At 39.4% G+C, this 20,292-nt stretch overlaps 1 protein-coding gene and 1 long non-coding RNA gene across 2 annotated transcripts in view; both read left to right on the top strand.

Annotated features, from left to right (window-relative positions):
* Nucleotides 1-19,602, top strand: part of LOC132987429 (uncharacterized) — a 56,013-nt gene extending 36,411 nt beyond the window's left edge. Inside the window, exon 2 of the long non-coding RNA XR_009675614.1 lies at nt 19,150-19,602. This is a non-coding gene — a long non-coding RNA (uncharacterized LOC132987429). The remainder of the gene's footprint in view (nt 1-19,149) is intronic.
* Nucleotides 1-19,602, top strand: part of LOC132987410 (vasorin-like) — a 28,776-nt gene extending 9,174 nt beyond the window's left edge. The window contains exon 2 of the mRNA XM_061054463.1: nt 14,846-19,602. Within this exon, the coding sequence (XP_060910446.1) occupies nt 14,867-16,990 (2,124 nt within the window). The 5' untranslated portion in view covers nt 14,846-14,866 and the 3' untranslated portion in view covers nt 16,991-19,602. The remainder of the gene's footprint in view (nt 1-14,845) is intronic.
* Nucleotides 19,603-20,292: the final 690 nt, after the last annotated feature.

The following is a 20,292-nucleotide window of genomic DNA, read 5'->3' as shown; positions in this document are numbered from 1 at the left end:
TTAAAAAAAACAAGACAATTTCAGACCAATTGGATTTATCTGGGAAAATACATTTACACTACATCTGATTTCAGATGAAACATGTCTGTCTGTTTACACATGTCACAGCTCTTTATGTCCTCTGCCCACTGAACCCAGTGTTATGTGGACATGTTGTTCACATATAAGAAGTGAAAAGCCACTTCAAAGTCATCAAAAGTCATGCTGCAGCAGCTTTTAATGCACTGTGTCAGGGGGAGAGAAAATATTGGAAGACTGTGCATGCTAGTGTCTGTCTTTATTAAAAAGGATTTAAAGGTCCCATATTATGCTTCTTCTGGTTTTATATGCTCTTTAGTGTGTTTTCCAAGTGTCCTGTGCATGTTTGGGCACATCTATTTGCAAAAATTCAAAGTCTGCAGAAACGCGGCTTCTCCTACGTCCTCCTTTTAGCTACAGCATTAGCTGCATGTAACGCTCGGTTCCAGCCCCCCTCGATAAAAAATTGTCAGTCTGACGTCATTGTCAGTGTGAGATCACTGATCTACGTCCATTGGCTCGTTGTGGCAAGCCCAGCAGCTCATGTTGAAATTTCCGAGACGCGTGCTGAGCAACTGACCAGTAACAACAGAGCGGATCGGCAGACCAATCAGAGCAGACTTGGCCCATGTGGGGTCTAACAGTGTGGGCTCAGCAGAGCGTAGCTGACGGACTCAGAGCGTAGAGGGAGCAAGGAGGAGCAGTACATGAAAACAGACACTTTTTTCGGACTTTAGCTATTGTGAACGTACAAAAGTAGGTACATAGATTAAATATACAAACCCCAAAAATGGCATAATATGGGCTCTTTAAAAACAATTAGCATGCAAACAAGTTTATTTTAAAACACATTTAAAATGAAGAGATCAATTCGAAAAACAATAAATCTCTGCAGAATAAAAAAAGGGGCATTTGGGTCATTTGTTTGTTGTAACTGAAACAATGTATTGTTGTATCTATTTTGGTAAACTAGCATGGATTAAGCTGCAAGCTAGCCAACGTTTTTAATGTTCAGGTTCTCTCAAATTACTGAAGAAAATCTGTTAGTTAGCTTTTATTTATTCTATATGGTTTTTGATACTACATTAGTTGTACAGTTGATGCTATATTGCTCCTCAATGCTAACTAGCAGCAGGCTGCAGATTACTGCTGAGTCAATGCTGAGCTAAGTAACAGTGAAAATTAAAACAGCAACAACTTAATTAGCTGGCTACTTGGTTTGAATATTCATTTTTTTGAACTGAGAAATATAATTAGGTACTAGGCTACCAACCAAACACAACGTTGTGACAAATATAGAACATGTTAAAGTACACTATGTGGGCTACAACAGTTATGAATTAGAAACACATTTAGTAAAGAGAGTATAAATATGATTACTCTTGCAGTCTGATTAACGGCTGAACTCTTCAAGATTAACCATCGAGACAGTGTTTATTTCTTTCTGCCGGTTTTGTGTAATCAATGAGTGCATTAGCAAAGGCTGCTAGCTAAACTAAGACTCTTTATAAACACAGACAGACCAATGCAAGTCCAAGACAAGCAGTCAGCAGGTCAGTCGGCTGCAGAAATCCTGCTCTGTACCTTTGACGAGGCCAAAGCACACCAGACTGTTATTTCACCAGAACAGATGGGACGAATTAAACAAACTAAGGTTACAAAGATTGATGGGGCAATTTCACAGCTTCATAGCAGAAATTAAACTTGAAGTATATGTGATTAAGTTGTTGGTTATTTGAGACATTTTTGAAAATTTTCCTAAACTCCCTTCTCATTAAAAATTTGACTCGTGCTATTATTCAAAAAGGCGCAACAGTTTTAGATTTGTTCATGGTTGAGGGCTCCTATGAAGTATGTAGCAATTCCTTTAGCTCGATGAATGTGACAGATTACAAAATGCATCATTAACTTGTTGCTTTACTTGGAATTCATTATATAAATGTCTGCCTCAATGGAGTGATTCACAACCTGGCTAGGATGGAGAAAACTTATAAAAAAGGAGTGCAGAGTTTGTCAGCCAAAGGGCAAAAACACATCAGGGATGGTGTGCAGGACAGCTGGGTAAGCAAACAACAGAGGACACAGCGAAATAACTGCAAGTCCACGCTGAAATGTTCCTACAGTTGATCAAACATGCAGTATTTTCATAATTAGCAGCTTGAAGAACAGCTGAGCCTATAGAGGAATTGACAGGTTTGAAGTTTTAACCATTTCTTTTGGACTATAAGTTTCAATAAATGTTGCCTTTAATCCAACCATCAAAGTGGAAACACCTCCATGTAAACCACATGATCTCAACCACAAAACATTAAGCAGGACCACTATGCATTTCACATGTATGTGCTTTACCATCATCTATTGCTTATGTCGTTTTGATCCAAACATTTTAAATCCTAATGTCTAAAAAGAGGTGAAGGTTTTGAATAAAAAAGGTACACTGAATTTGCTATAACATGCTTGGTCCAATTAGGTTTATGTTTAACAAATGGAATAATATAACAACAATAATTCTGAGGATAGCGATTAAACTTTCACTTCCCAAGTGATTAACACAGCCAAAGCGCACATGTTCAAAAACACTCAAAATGTTTAGAGTGTCCGACTCAGTCTCAATATGTTCCCCGACTTGTTAAATCTCACAGATTGAACCGACCAGATTTTATCTTTAAAGGATTTTTAAAAGAAGCATGACACACTTTCACTGAACCATTTTAGCTCCTTCAAAGCTATCTGAAATTAAAAGACTTCAAACACTCAAATTATATGTAACTGTTATGATAACGATAAAAACAATTTGGCTACCATTCGCTCTGCTGTTGCATTTCATGAAATTTTCACATCACAAAATGATTCAAAAATACTTACTAAAAAAAAACACAAATAGGCATGCTTCATCATGCCATCAGTGTAAAAACCCAATGAGGTCACCTATCGCTCCTGTGAGAGCGTTATGTGTGTGTACGTTTGTGTGCACTTCAGCCATCCACTCAAACACAACATAATTTTTCTCCCCATTTCCTCTCTAAACACTCCAACAAGCCTCAGGGCTTTTTTCAGAGTCGTGTGTCAGCGCTCGCTCTGCAGTGGCGCGTGTAGTTGCCATTCCTTCACATTTCTCTTCTCCAGTTACTCTGCATGGAGTTTCTGTGGGGATAGCAGAATACTCTCACACATCAAATGTTTGACTTGTTGTTGACCAAAAAGAAGTATTACATTTGGCATTGACTCCAGCTCCAGCTGTGACTGAATACAACTGAGTTTTCAAGGATCTTCTTGCCTTCACTCAATCATTCAATCAATCAATCAAACAAACAATACTTGTTTTAAATTGCCAGAAATTCATAAATTTTACAATTTATGAAAAAAAAATCATCCCACCTCGAAAACAAACAGAAGAACAAGAAAGAGTGTTACTGAATCTTTGAGCCTATTCAACTAAATCACTATCATAATTAATTGAGTTGATTTTCTGTAATAGTATTTTTGCAAGCTAACAATACATTGGCTTCACAATCACTTCACACAGGACTTTGAATAAACTGCTTCTTGGTGAATGTTCACAAGATTTATGTTGCTCACTGCTGAGAGAGATGCAGAGCAAACAGGCCGAGAGGGATACATGTTTCTGTAGTGATTAATGGTCTGTTGAATAGATAAGCACTCTGATGTGTGTGTGTGTTTATGTGTGTTGTCATCAGGGGTCCAAACTAAGTTTAGGTAACCATGAGGAAAGGCTTTGGCATAACATGTCTTCATATCTTTATTATTTTTTGCATCCACAAAAGAGTATTCATAGCAAGGCAGAACCTTCTGTACTTATTTTTCTTGAACAAACTGGAACTGCGAAAACTGAGTTTCTGGTAGTAAAAAAAACTACAATTAGTTCCATATTTCCATTTTAGCAAAGTACATTTTGTATGTCCTGTAGCTGCTTTCATCCAGTGGAAATGATGGCCACTATCAGATCTGGTCTTGTAAACTGGACAGTAAAGACGGCCAGACATGAACAGCCGCACAAAGAGTTAAAAAAATTCAGATTAGTCTGTTACTGCATAAAATGCAGCTTTTGTTTCTGGGTCGTGAACCAGCTGAGGTCACTGCCTTTAACCAAGGCAAACAAACACAAACACACATGCACACACGCACACACACACATTTCAGTTTGCACTAATTGATTCTTCTCTCCAGCAGGGACAAGAATGAGAACTGGTGTGTGTGTGTGTGTGTGTGTGTGTGTGTGTGTGTGTGTTTACTCTAAAGGCTCTGTCAGAAGTTTAAGTAAATAGATAAGTGACAAAGTAAACACTCATACCTCACACACACACAGGCTGACACAACTTCCTGGATCTGGGTTACATTTCTATTCACACAGATTAACAGTTTGTGCCTTAAATCATGAGCTTTTTCGTTGCTCGTAATCTTCTCGAGGTGAACTCTTCTGTAAATTGTAATCCAATTATAAGCAGGTTAGTGTGTGTGTATGTGTGTGTGTGCCTGCGGTTCTTCTAGAAGTCTCTCTCAGCGGTAAATCCATCCACACTCCCTGGCCTAACACTGGGTTAATGAGGTGATCCAGCAGCAGGGGACAGTTGGCAGAGGTCTTTTGGCCGTGTTTCACTTTGTGTGTGTGTGTGTGTGTGTGTGTGTGTGTGTACATACATCTGGTTATGGATTTAAGTGTGTGAAGCAGAGGCAGCGTAAACATGGTGTGAAGGTGTGTTTGCATGAGACAAATACGATCTGGAGTCGTGGGATTGTAAATAACAGCTCTGATTGTTAGTGATTTTCCAGTGTGAATCTGCTCGCCTGTAAACTTCCAGCACTAATTACTGAGTAGGTTTTGGTGATGACAGAAGTCCCATGATAATACCAAGCTGGGCAGAAAGTGTTTCAGCATGCAATATGTAGCCAACTGAAGAGACTGTGATCTATAAATATGTTCTGAGCACTTTTCTGTGCATGTTTCAAACAGATATGTACTCAGTTCCTCCACATTTGTTTAATTTAGATAATCTGAAAATGGCTGGGTGTTACAGGCAAGGTTTGCATGCAATTTACAACCCCAAATATTCTCAATGTATTCTCCTCAAACAGGCCCTGTACTAGCATTCAGTAATGTTGCATACATAGTTAACTCCATGACATTTCTGGTGAACTTCTCCTTCACTCAAATGGCAATAAAAAGACCTGTGCAGCCTTTCACATGCAGGAAAAATGCCCTCCTCATTGTGTTACACTATGACTTCATCCAGCCCAGTATGTATTGTAATATCGATGACTTACTTCCCAACACAAGAAGTAGTATAACTTGTATTTAGTATTAAGTGGAAAGTAAACAGCTTGGAGGGATATGGATGAGCATGTAATGCACTCAACAGAAGAAGAGCTGAGTTTGCTTCCTGTCTGAAATCTACCGTTACCATATTATATTTACCAGAACCACAAACTTAGCTCCTCTTACAAACAGCTCAGTGTAGAGAGTGCAGTGAGAGAGCGTGAGCTGCACCCATACAGCGTGTTAGAGATGTTAGAGATTTGAGCAGAGCATGATAATCTTTCAAACTGTGTGTCGCAGGGAAAATGAAGACTACAGTTTATCATTAAATCCAATCAACTCACCAAGACTCAAGCTGGATTCCTGTTTAAGATGGACCGATGCGTCAACATCTGTGTCTGCAGATGACTCAGAGAAGAGGTTTTTAGTTTGACAGAAGAAGAAAATGGTCTAACTTAAGGTCACAATATTCACCATTAACTATTTGCTTATTTGCATGCTAATTAGTTGCATACTGGCTGCTTATTATTAAGTGCTTATTAGTACCTCATTCTACATGACCATAGTCTATAGCTAATAGGACATTAACTAAGAGTTTAAGGGCACACTCACACTAGGCAAAGCTGTACCGTACCAGGCTTAAGCACGATCAGCCCCAACTTGAAATGTATGTATAAAAAGTATGGCGCAAGGGATATAATAGAAAATTTCAAAATTCGGAACCTAACCTAGGAGATAAAGGAAGGACTGGCAGTGGCAAGTGAAGTTTTTTTAATTAAAAACTGCAATGTGGTGATGGAAGGAGGTGTGAGGAACAGAAGAAACAGGAAAGTTTACTTCATGTAAAAACAAGGTTAATGGAAACATCTGCCAACTTCTGTAGAAAAATATTTACTTCTGTCGGGCCCCAGCTTCAAGTTATAGATGTCGTAAACATCTCATTTAGATGAGGGACAAGTGATGGCAGGGCAAGAACTGACAGATCGGAGAGGGAGGATTATTAATAATAATACAACTCACTGCTTCGACGTGAAAGGTTAGCTTATTTTATCTTACAGACTCTTATTCATGAAATAAGCTCAAGCTAAGATATAGTAAAATAAAAGTTTCCTTCAGTATGTGTGAAGTCTTTGTTAACTTCAGATTGGAGAATTGTGCATATTTAGCATCAATAAACCCATGAGTACAACTATTTCATAAAATAGTTAGAATTAAAGTTATCTCTCCCGTAGTTAATCTAAAATGAAATCAGAGAAAATGTTGAGTAACTTGAGGACATGTTATTTCCGTGGTAGGATTAAACACATTTGTACAAGCTCCAAGAAGGGAAGGAAAGAAAAGTGTGGACATGTTTGGGGGTGTTGTCTCTATTGCCCGCTGGCACACCTGAGTAAAGCCAAGTGCAGGTGACATGCTGATTTTCAACTGTTGACAGACAGGAAGGGCTTGCGGCCGGGGAAGTGCCAAGAAACACACAAAAACACGCACTCATCCTTCGTGACTGAGACGCTGCCGCAGAAAGACTTGGCGTGCTTGTGGCTCCTTGTTGCTGGCGTTCAAACTTTCATCACCTCAGTGGAAAAACCGGTGTCACAAAGCGTCAGCCTGAAGCAGGGTGTGTACCACAAAGACTAAACTGCTCTTGATACTCTGTACTGGCGCCATGCAAGTTATGTTTGCATGACACGACAACTCAACGAAGAGACCGGACTAAAAAATATTGATGTACTACAGTGTGAATTCATTACATTTATTGTATTCTAATTATATATAATTTACTTATATAGTTTTGTATCCCATTTTCACTGTTTAAGTTTTGTTTGGATTTTTTGTGCTCTAGGGGAATGTTTTACTGAATGTAACCTAATATATGAAGCTTGGGTCTGTGTCAAAAACGGCTAATAAGACTATCAATGCCATCACTAAAGTACTCTTTTACTTAAGTTATCATACTTAGTTTATCCATTTAAGGCATGATTTATTTTAATTTAACGATTACCCAAATTATACTGTATCATTCACTGCATGTTTTATGTTTTAATTCACTTATCACTATTTGATGCCTTGATGTTTAGTGCCGTGATGATCGACCATCCTGCCACCATACTTTCCTTAGGCTTTGATAAAGTTCCTTCTCTCCCCTCCTCTCCTCTCCTCTCCTCTCCTCTCTGAAATGGTACCTTTTTTGGCTGGATAACAGGATGCATCTTTGGTGTAACTGCAGAGGAGGCTAACAGTCTGTGGCTGTAGTTAGAAGGAAGCAATATAACATTAAAATTAGGATTCAAAGCAAAATGTTTTTGCTTTGAATCCATGACAAAATGTTTCACAAGGTATATGCATGAAATACATTGTTGGGCCTAAAGATACACATACTGTGTCCTGATGTAAAGGGCTGAATTTTCAAAAAGCTTGTCCTTCAGTCATGGACACTTTACATGCAACTGATCATTTGTATAGTTACAAGTTATCCTATTTAGTAAAAAAATTAAATAAATAAAAAAGCATGCATAATATGTGGGTGCAGACAGGATACCTGGTATTCAAAGTGTTCTTGTGTCCTTTTGTAGTCTGAGTAGTAACTTCCACAAGAGTTTCAACAGACTCTGGCCAGATAAATGATCTGTGGGAAGAGCAAAAGAGGCAGAACGCTGTCTGATTTAGCTTTCCTTCATTTTTACAAACAGATCTCTGCATGTAAGTGCTGCTAACAATCCTCTTAAAGAAGCGATCTCTCAACCACAACTACATTCTTGTTTCTCAAGTTCTTAGTCAAACTGTAAACAAAGGAAGTCTTGGACAAAAATCCTTCATACCTGCTGGCTCCAAAAGCCTATATTGTTGTCAGACGATAGCCGATTGGTTCCAAGATTGGATTTTCAATTAAGTGAGCCAGCGTGCAGCAATGCCAGAGCTCTGACAGTCAACCACTACAATGAATGCCGCAATTTATAGTTCTATGAGTTCCACCTGTCGTAAAGGCCAATGCTGTCAGACTCACTGGTTGATGTTTGAGAGACATAAGTAGAAGACATGCACACACACCATGCTCCATTAATGTCAAGAACATGTCACTACAGTTCTGTTTGGATTCACTTCAGCAGGAAACACGAATCTGCCTGCTGGCTTTAGCCCACAAACTCCTCTAGCTAAATGCAGACTGAAACAGGCAGCGTCTGGCCTTTTTCTTAAACAGGGTCGATCAGTTGATCTCCTTAGAGCAAAGTTTCCAAAAACCCACAGCTAAAAGAAGAGAGGTCTGACAAGCAGCAACAGCACACCTAAATGTCACTGTCATTTTAATCATAGCAGCAGCAGCATAGCTCGCATCTCTGCCATAACTGAGTCAGACCACAAAGCACAGTGGTGACGTCAAGAGTGCCAAGGACACTGTCAAATCATGATTAATTATGACCCAGTTATTTGATTTATTTGATCAAATTATTTGATTTAACAGGGTTAATATTAGATTACTAAATGCTCTTTGTTCTTTGATCCACCCCAATTTGGGCAAAAGACTGAAGGTGACATCTTTTTTTTTTTTAAGTACATTCCTTCTGATGACACTTCGCCCCAACAAGACTTTCATAGTTTGGCTTCAAATGCATCAGTGCAGGCATGCAGTTGGTTCATTGTGATGTATAGTGAAGACCACAACAAGCCCTAAATGCAGATTCTCCTGCTTACTTTATTGATTTTAAGAAAGAGAATTCAACTCTTTTCCGTTTTCATCAGTGTTACAAGTGTTAACCTTTCCTTCTTCTGCGTTCTGACCGTGGTCAGAAGGCACAGGGGAGTCTTATTGTTCTGCTCCAGGGCCAAGGTTGTAGCTTATCTTATTCACTTTAACCGGGCAGCAGCAAGTAATAAGCAGACACGGAGAGTCCGGCTTGTTTCTTCAGGAGTCAGAGGATTTTTTATCACACACAGAACTTGAACTTCACATACACTTTGCTCTTACCGCTACAGTTAGCTTGTTTCTCTGCTTCAACGTTACTCGCACACTGCATCCACTGAATACACTCACTCACTTCCACTCTCTCTCTTTTCACTCCCTCCACCACCCAGACACATATTCACAAACAGATATACGCTACAACACGGCTCCATATAGCTATGAAGTTTAAATCACGGTTGTCACTGCCTAGTCTAGACAGCAGTTGTGGCAACTCAGGTGTTAACTGCTGCAGAGGAGATGATTAAGGTTCTGGGGATGTCTCACAGTCTCTGTTTACTTCAGGTCATAAAACTTTGCTGCTCTACCCTAAACAGCCCTGTAGATAATTTTCATTGGGACATGGGAGCAGATGCAGACAGAAATGACTTTGTAGGACTTTTCTTTTTGAGGCATTTCAACTTTTGTAAAGTTTGGTCAACCTTAAATATAACCTCTTCATCCACAAATTGTTTGTTTCGGCATATTGTCTGGTTCACTCATCTGTTGCATAGACATTTCCATTTTTTTTTTTTTTATCACTACATGCGCAAACCAAGTGGTAAGCACCCATCAAAAATAACTCTTAAAGCAACAGAGACATTTGGTGTGTGTGCAGGATTAATGTTCATGTGTTTGCAAATCACTTTGTAAGCCCCATACAGCTCAGAATATATATACTTATCTGTTTACTGTAGACAGACTCTCTTTTACAAAATGTATGCTCCCCCTCTTTGGTTATTTGTACCTTCATTTCAGATTTCATCTTCTCTCTGCCTGATAGGGCCTCTAAAACCATCTGCAGACAGCTGTCACCATTTGTTTCTGTTAACACATATATAAATTCACTTGTCGCTCCTCCTCTCTCTCACTTCATCTCTCTGCAACACAGTTGTCACTGCTTGGATATTATTTATTTAATATTTATAGTGACGACGATGCGAGACAGCCCTGACAGCCAGACGGCGTTCTGGTTCCAGTATTGTGGCGTGTGATTTAAAAGCTCTGACATGCCGACGTAGTCATAGAAGTGTTATGGAAGAAAACAAAACAACAGTCACAGCTACTGAGGCAGATAGAGACAAAGAGTTCATAATTTAATGCTCAGGATTTAGTCAACAAGTAATGAAACAGTTCTGCTTTTTAAAAACTGTTTTCAAGACTGGGGGAGGGTTTTAAAAAAAGAATGTCTTTATAATATCAACTTGCAAAAAGAAGTTTCCTTATACAACAAAAATATGGAAAGTGAATTATTTTACAATTTATAATTCTGTATTGTGAGAGTACAGCTTAGATGAACAGTTCAACATAAATAGATTCATTTTGGGACGGTTAAAATTGTTATGGGACAATTCAGAGATGTTAATAAAAAAGTTAGTCTGGAGCACTGGCTTGTTTGTCCTTTGCCTTTCAGAAGGTGTTGTTTGTGATAAAGGAAATACACTGAATTGCATAAGTTTAGACACAAAAAATACTTAGTTAGGTTATAGATAAAGGTCAGGATTGAGGTTTAAAGTACTAATGTATGTACACTATAATTTACTTATGCACCACATGTTGTATAACGAATAAATGTACATTATGTAACTTCAAAAGTCTTCTTAAAAAAAGGCAATGCTGACCATTTGCTACACATGGTTATCTAAAATATTGTCTCTTTGCTGGAAGTCCAGTGCTGCATTTACCTGTTTGTTGCAACCCAAATGCGGGCCCAACACACATTTCTACTTTTTATACAATATTCCCCTGACTTTAGAACAATAAGCATCCACTAATGTTGCTTTAAGGGTAACTAAGGTATCATATTATGAAGCATATTATAACAGAGACCTATTTTTGCCAAGTTAGGAGTGTAAATACTGGCATTTTATAGACCTCCCTTAACCACAATATGCATGGACATACACTTTCATATCTGTTTTTTGTCGTGCCTTTAAGGTTTTGAGTAACCAGACTGTTTACTTAAGATTTGGATGAATGGGGGCTCTATTCATCCAGCTCTTAAGACACCAAATGTCTTTTCTGTCTCTCTCGGTTTACCTTTCACTCTGTCTTTAAGTCCCCCTCTTTCTCTATTTTCTCTCTGTCTACCTTCCTCTGATCATGGGGGAGGACAAAGGTTTATGTGAGCCTTTCATTCTGTCTCACAGTGAGAGATGGCTGCAGTGGATTGTGGGTAACAGAATCCAGCTGTGTTGTAGGCTCTGCGTGTTTTTTTGTGCGTGTGTCTGCTGGTGTGAACATGTGCAGGAATGTGTGTGTGTGTGTGTGTGTGTGTGTGTGTGTGTGTGTGTGTGTGTGTGTGTGTGTGTGTGTGTGTGTGTTCGTGGTAGCGTGCTGTGTTGCTCTGCAGGTCTTTGGTGCGCGTGGACCTGCTTCGTGTCATTTTGACAGCACTGTTTCTCTTTCATCATGTGCCCTTATCTGCACTCATACAAATAGGGGATATACTGTGTACCACAAAGTCTTAGCAGCAGAAGACTGTGTCACATATCATTAGGGGTCAATAAATGAGCAGGTGGACCAGTTCTGACTGTTTGTTTTTTGTGATTGTAGTTAAATGAGAAAGAAGAAAGAAACTGCTCTACATATTTTGACTGCTCTGTATCATATGGTACATGGCAGATTCCTGGGCCCATGTTGTGGGCACCCGGTAAATGTCAATGGAGGCCAACATGTTAAAAAAAGAGAATTACTTAATGTAGGCACAGATTGAGCTGTAAGCTTCTCATTCCTCACTTCATCCCTTACTTAATTCTCTTTTTGTACCACTTAACCTCTCTTCATTTAAAAAGCTGAGACCAATTAAAAATAAAAGAGGTGTGCCACCATTGAAGACTCTGTGGGTCTGCAGCACAGGTCTCTTCAAAACAACGCATTTTTACATCACCTGACATACACAGAAAACAGAGATATTAAGATAAACAGCAAGTTTTGGGCCCTTGCAGCCCTTAATACTCTTGCAAAACTACCTCAATCACTACAAACAGCAAAGTCTTTCACTTCACTTTGGTAATGCCTTCATTGTGGAGAATCCTTCCCCTTACACCAGCGCCAGGATGAAAGCCTACAAAAGTATGGACAGCTTTATGTGTTGTCGTTGCGGCTGGGTCAATAATTAGTTTGGAAAGTGGAGGGCAAGAAATTCTTCATTATCAAAGCAAATCTGATGCTACAATGAGACCTACGCTGGCAACTGCTTAAAGGAGATCTCACAGGCCATCAGATGATCGTTTGAAGTCAGCCTCCATCAAGAGAAGGCTAAATTCATTAAATAATTATTTAATAACACACATTCTGGCCAAATTCTTATCAATTGGAGTTGAAGGTGCTTTTACCTTATTTATGTAGTATAACTTTTGATTTTTGCATGAATTACACTTGCAGAGAGGCTGACATGCTTCAGAAGCGGGTTACCTATTCAGTGCAAGTCCTAACGCAGGCCTGTTGAATTACCAAAGCCACAAGACCACATACACAGTGTTTACTCAGGATGTGAAATTGTGGACACTTGTTCCAGAGGAGAATATAACCACCCTAAGAATTGTCAGAAGCAAAGCCTTCACATTTGAAGGATTAGTTTGTCTTTTCCACTTACTCCTCTGACTCTGAAATACAATAACTCTTTCATTCATATTCCTTTCATTCCACTCCCTCTCTGTCACCTTTAAAGGAATGACTGGCTGCTCTCATTATAAACCTGTTACTGTTCTATAAACAGTAAGTGACTGCAAACAAAGAAAGCTCAGCTCATACAAAAAGCAGATATGTGCCATAGTCTCACAATGAGTCTCCACATTGTTATTTGTGTTGCTGAGAGTAATGCTGATGATAACAGGTATTTGTCTTTCGGTGGCTGTGACAGAGTGGTTTGGTGACATAGTGACATGATGCCAGATTTACTCATGTTGGCTTTTCTTAATATTTATTTTCATGCGGAATAAAAGTTATACAGTTTCACCATATATTTCAGGGCCTTTTTATTATTTATCTGCTAGAAAATGTAAGTTTCTTTTTAATCATGTCAGATAAACACGCACTAAAGCAGGATTTTGTAGCATTTTCCTTTCAAAACATCCAACATTCATACAGAAAAAGTCAGCAGTGAACGATGAAGAGCCTGGTCAGGCTAAAAACCTTGTGTTCTTTAATGCATATAGCAAATAAATAAGTACATCTTTAGGAGCCATAGAGTGTTGCAGGTGCATCATATCCAACATTTATACAGTCACAGGTATGCATCTGTCAATTGTAGCACATGGACGTTATTACAGTTTTACAATGCAATGTGCTTAGTTTTCCACAGTAGTTGCATGATGTATGAGTTGTTAAAAGAAGTCATAGTAGATAGTGTCACGTTTATAATCATTTTAAGAATGTATTGTTTTGTCCTTTGATTAATTGTTTTTTCTCTCAGGCTATCTCAAAAACGACTTCAGACTGTAATATACTGTATATATTCCTGTCATCATCTCGTTTTGACCACAAGCAATAAACCAACAACTCTCAAAAGAGACTTACTTATATTTGTAAATCATTTTTCTAACACTTAAGATCAAACATCACTCTGTGGTTTACAACTTAAAATGGCATATCTACTGTAAGTTAATTCCCATTTTCCCACTTTCTTCTTGTTTTGTAATAATTTCTTTTAGTGCCAGTATTTTGTAGTTAATATCTTGAAAGCAAAAAAGGCATTAGAAACATTCTGTGCTCCTGTTTTCACAGGCTATCCAATGATAGCATTGTATTTGTTGATCTGACTCAGAGGTCAAATTGTTCTCAAGTGTGCCAATGAAGTTCTACACTAAGATTATCAGCTTTGGCTTTGAAAACACACAAAGCTTAGTTACCCATGTTCTTTACTTGCATTTTCTCCACCCCCCTTGCCTTTGCTTTTAATTTAGGCAGATTACAAGGAAGTATTACTAATTATTGGTAGCTGAAATGGTACAAACCCTGCATACTATGAACCAAGGGGGGTAAATGGAGGAGACAGAGGGCAGAAAGAGAACAGTGGCATGGGGACTAACTTCAAAACAAACATCTTAGGTTTCCTCTCAACATTCACCTAAGGGATCTTGGAAATGGCAGGAGTGCAAGATTCAACTATTACAAACCAGGTCAGAGTGGAAAGGGAAGGACAGATGAGAAAACAGATGAAGGGAAAAGGGTTCAACAAAAATACTCTGCATTTTATGACGACTTGTCTGGACAACAATAGCAATAGGTTATGGCTAAAGATATATGGAAGTGTTACTGTTTGTGTATATTGTTTTCTTGATTGGGCTAGTGTGTGCTATATTCATTGTATTGTTCTTTAGTATAGTGTTAGTCTGTGTATTTAGCAACAGGCTTGAAAATGAGTGTTGGAAGGGAAAAGTAATTATTTTGGAATACGAATTTAGTATTTTGCTGTAGGAATTAAAATGACAAAATTATGTCTAATAAGTTTCACGTAATTTATCAGTAATGTGAATTTTAACTGTCTTTTACAGGCAATTATTTTCAATTTTTTTCTTACAGTAGATTTTAACAATTTTGACAAAGCATTAAGCTAATGATGATTCAAACTAACCATCTTCTCCCTCCCTGTCTCTCTCTCTCATGTCTTTCAGAGTTCAAGACCTTACGTCACAATGCTGCCTTATCTCCTCTTGTTCCTCTCATCTGGTTTGGTTTTGTCCTCCGACTGCCCAGCAGACTGTGCCTGCCAAGGCCAGGACTCGATATTCTGCATTCATCGCCGCTCCAGCACTGTACCCCGTGTTCCTACCACCACCCAAAATCTATACATCTTCCAGAACGGCATCAATACTTTGTCCCAAGAGGACTTCAAGGACCTTGGGGAGTTGGAGTTACTAGATCTCAGTCAGAATGAGCTGGCAGAGATTCCAGATGATGTGTTTGAGATGCTAGCAAAGCTGAAGAACTTGGACCTGTCATCTAACCAAATAACCCACATCTCCAAAGGCACTTTTTCTGGGTTGGTCCAACTGGAGCGACTGTATCTTCATGCAAACCGCATTCAGAGCATCCACTTGGAAGCCTTTGAGGGCTTAGAGATGCTACTGGAACTTAAGCTCCAAGGAAACCAGCTCACTTCTCTTCCGTCCCTCAATTTCCCCCAGCTTTTGCTTCTAGACCTCAGCCACAACAACATCCCAACCCTGGGACCCTTTGATCTCCAGACTCCCCACTTGGAGGCCCTTAAGATTTCCTCTCTTGGGCTTACTTCTGTGGATGATGATCTCATAGCTGCCCTAGGGAACCTCCATGAGCTTGACATATCCACAAACCAGTTAACTGAGGTGCCCCAGGCGTTAAAGCAGGACTCCCTAAAAGGGCTGATCAAGCTCAGTCTTGCTGCAAACCCATTGGGCCAGCTCAGGGTCGAGGACTTTCAGAAACTGACTGGACTTCAAGATCTTGATCTCAGTGGACTAAATCTCCAGGGATTTCCTCAGAGTTTCTTCCAGACCTTCCCAAGGTTAATTCACCTTACGGCTGCAGAGAACCCATTTAACTGCTTGTGTCCATTAGCCTGGTTCCCAGTGTGGCTAAGAGATAAGAATGTGAATCTGGGGAGGCTTGAAGAAACCAGGTGCCACTTCCCTCTAGTTAATGCTGGAAAGAAGCTTTCAGACCTAGAGCACAAAGATTTTGGATGTCCACCTTCCACAACAGTTCTGATTGGCTCTCCCATTGGAAGTACTCCTGTTCCCCAGATGCCCACCACCTCTTCAGAAACCACCCACACCAATGCTATTCCTCCTCCTCCTCCACCCAGTGAGGAAAATGTCTCCTCAAAAACAGACAGCTACCCCCTTCCACCTCACCCTCCTGTGTCCCCTACTTCCAACAGTGGTGAATATGAGCCTCACATCTGCCCACCAAACATCTGCCTCAATGGAGGCACTTGTAATTTTGACCCATTAGGTCAACTCGGCTGTCTATGTCCCTCAGGAACCTCTGGCCTCTACTGTGAAAATGTGGATGAGGTTCCTGAGCCACCAAAACGTTCAGCAACAGAAGGTCCAATGGTTGACCCTGTGGTTCCCACTGAACTTGATGCTATCAGCTCACGGCAGGTGACCTCCACATCTATCCTTCTTGACCTGCACCGTTTCATTGAAACAAGGCCACACATCCGTGGCATTAGGTTAACCTATAGAAACCTCTCTGGACCTGACCGCCGCCCCATTATCCTGAGTGTGCCGGCAACCTACCCTGAGTACACCTTGCGTGGTTTGAGACCCAACTGTACCTACTCAGTCTGCGCTAGTCCCCTGGGTGAGAGAATCAACTCTAGGTCCAACAGCTCTTTAGAAACCGGGTGGTGTACGGAGGCTCGCACAGAAGGCGTTCCACTGACATCAGTAGAACCAAGGGTGGAGACGCAGAGCCAGCTGACATACACTCTTGTCCCTGCCCTCGCTGCCCTGGCCCTTGTGCTTGGGTTGGCTGTGTTGGCTGGGACAATCATCTGTTTGCGGAAGAAGAGCAAGGCCAAGTCAGGAATAGAGCTGGAGCTGGGCCCAGCTGATTCGGACCCTATGGAACTAGAAGGGATAAAGGCTGGCTTGGAGAATGGGGGAAATGGTACATTGCCCCACAAACAGCCTGAGATTGACTGCTGTCACAATCCTCAGGCGCCTCCATCTTTACTACAAAACGGGGCTTTGGAACACGAAGTACCCCTAATGCAAGGACACTGCCCATCAAATAACAATCTAGCATCCCTAAAGCCATCATATTTCTAGGATGCCTTTAATCTCTCTTGGGAAATATCTTGTAAACACAGGGCTTGTCCACCTGGCCTTGTGATGTCCTGATATGGCTCACAAAGTGTTTAAAAATCAAATATTCATTCCAATTTCAGATATCCAAAAGTGGCACTTACTATCCCTTGTTGTCCAAATGATAACTCTACGGACTGGATCATGATTTTAAAGGTACTGAATGATGAATTTAAGATTACAGCATATTGAAAATGTGCTAAACCACTTTGGGACAAGGTTCGGGATGTGATTTGAAGTCATCTAGCAGAGTCTGATTATGGCAAACCCGAAACAAGTGATTAAACTAAGTGCAATGGACTAGAAGGGGCTAGTAGCAGACTGAAAACTGAAGTGCCTTTTTGCATGGATACAACTGTAACTGATGGCTCATTTTTTATTTAAACTATTTGTAGAATAAAAAAATGTGTAAATGAGCTGTAATCCTTTTGCTGGATTTTTTAGATACAGAATGAAGAAAAGTGCCAAGTGTTTTGGATACAGAACCAGAGGAAGTGACAGTGGTGTAAATGAATACATTGATGTGATGCCTGGACCATTGGACAAAAAGGGGTTTTCGACCAACTCCAACTACTCTATGGGAATTAAAGAAGAACTTGCACTGAAAATTATTATTTCTTTTCCCTTCCCACTGTTCGTCTAATTATGTGCCACGAGATGAATGGTCGCATAGAAAATGCAATAACACAAAATCAAATTGAATAAACACTTCCAAATCTAGCAATAGGTTGATGACCGGTGAAGCTGGCTTAACTTCATATTTTGCTGTTGACAATAGCTAATCTGAAACAAAACTTCAAGTTTCTTCACATGTGGATTTGGATTCTTCAGTGTCAACAAGCCACCGTTTTTCTGTCCACACATCCACAAGTGTTTGGCTCTTTGGAAGTTAAATTTGCTGTGAAAAGAAAGTGGACCGAATCAAGAGCCATTGAGAATGGACTTTGCCTGCATAGTTCTGTGCCGTGATGGGATAATTGTTTTGTCTTTTTTGTACATTTATTATTTTGCTGTCGATTTCTATTCAGTATTGATATTGTGTGTTGAAACTATTCATCCATCTCCCTTGACAAAGTCTGCTTTAGTCATCATTGGTTCTTACATTTTCTTTTTTTTAGGAAAGAGGAAACATATAGCTTAAACTATTCAGAGCTATTTGCCTTCAGGGCAGAAGAAAATAACTAGGTTCTTCAGACAAGAACTAAAAATAATCAATTATGTTCTAAATTAGGAAGATAAATGATAACTGTCATTTTTATATCATTTACAGAATAATATTGTTTAATGTTTGTCAAAATGTGTCTTAGGAACTCACCAAGTGAATGTAAAAGTCAAGTGACAAAGCAATTTATTCTCTGTGCCAGGTCTGCGAGCGCTACAAAAAGAAAGCCACAGCCTGTTTTTTGACCTCATAAGCTCCCAAATCTGTTTAAAGGCCTTTTGCCACAGAATCCACCCCTATAAAGCAGCACACGCGTGCCGAGAAAGGAAAGCATCTTCAAAGAGTTTCAAGGCAACTTGCTGTGAGTGCCTGTGAGTTTTAGGCACTCGTTACCCAGTTGCTGCTGCTAATTGTGTTTAGTCTGAAATATGGTCTAGACAGTGTCCCCCAGTAACTTTTTATGCTTCTTCTTAGAGTGCCTCCACTCTAACCATTCAGTGTGTTTTGGTCAACAAGGATTATTGGCTGGTGTGTTTGGAGACTGTTTATCCTTGTTTATGGCCATCCAGACTGAATTGTTCAGGCTAAATGCACTGTTCTGTGTATTTGTTGTCTTTTTTCTCTCTAGATGGGAATGCCACAAGTTTTTGGTGTTACTAAAACAATAATTTTCTTTCATTCTTTCTCATTTTGTAGAGTATAAAAGGTTTACAGAGATGTACCTTAGCAACATTGGTGCAGAGCCTTCCTGACATATAGAGTCATATTACATGCTGAAGTGTATTTCAAGAACAAAAGGGCCTTTATGTTGCCTCACAAGACACTGCATTGTGCTATTAAAAACCAAGAATGAAGACATATGAAGTGTAAAGTAATCAATTTTGTCTGATCAAAAAAAGTCCTGTCCCAGTTGTTAGTCACCCAACAGCCATAGGCTTGGATGAAAGGGTGTTATCAGTAGGTATGGTTGTGTTTGTGTGTGTGTCTGTGTGTGTATGTTTTATGTATATATTTTTTATATTTTGGACTCAACACCTACAGTACATTGTCTGCTACATAATTGAGTCCATGCACTGCACTCCAGCCCTGTCCAAAATCAACTTACCATTCTTTGACTTCACTTCAAACTTCATTTTGTCAATTTTCCAGTATAAACACAGACACAGATGCTCATATATCTGCTCTTGCTCAGTAAATCAACTGGAAGACTCTCTGAATTGCTTTGGACAGTGAGAGGAGCAGGAAATGTTTGAAATATTTTCATCATGCTTGTTACAGAGACTTCCCTGTTTTCTGAGGGAAACTTGTCTTTTTTTTTCTTTTTTTTAATGTTTTTAATTGTTTTGTTGTGTAAGTTTGCAGAAAAGCAAATGCAATGCTGAAAATGAACAGTATTAAAAGATTACATTTTAAACCCTTTTTGAGATTTTTTTGAATGACTAAAAAATATATTGTCTTCAAGATCTAGTCACTTGTATATGATTTTACAGTATAATGGTGCATTAATGTAAATTTCCATTGGCTCAATAGCAAGGCCTTTGGGGGTTCTTTTTTTTTTGCCCATGGGTTTAAGGACTTTGGGACCTTTGAGGCCATAAGTCAGTTTTGAATGTACATTGATTTTGTCAAAGACCAGTATTCAAAAAAAAATTCCTAGAGGTTTTCCCCCCAAAAAAACCAGAAGCCCGTTAAACACAGCCTGCCTCTCAATACTTTATTACACCCATAAACTCACATGCCCTACAACCTCAGCCACAACATGATTACTTTGTGAAGATATGTTGGTTTGTAGATGGAAGTACTTTTCTGTTTTCCACTAAAAGCCAGGAACAGATGTCAGTGGAAAATGTTATGAATTTGCACAATTTTTCAATAAATTTTCAAGTAATAGACATCATACGCACAGCCCCGCTGCTTTATGCTGATGTTTGCTTTTTAACTCGACATTTCTTCATCTTTCTCATCAAATATTGCACCAGGATAAGAGCTTACTGTCAGGCATACCAATGGAACTTGCAAGGGTATAATATCCCTTTTCCAGCAAGTTAATGTTTAGATTGTAAGTTTTATTTGGACAGTCCTGGTTTATGTGTTGTGTCATACA

Source organism: Labrus mixtus, chromosome 2 (genome assembly GCF_963584025.1).
Source record: "Labrus mixtus chromosome 2, fLabMix1.1, whole genome shotgun sequence".
Taxonomy (NCBI): Eukaryota; Metazoa; Chordata; class Actinopteri; order Labriformes; family Labridae; genus Labrus; species Labrus mixtus.
The sequence above is the reverse complement of the archived record's forward strand: the minus strand, read 5'-3'. Positions and strand labels throughout refer to the sequence as shown.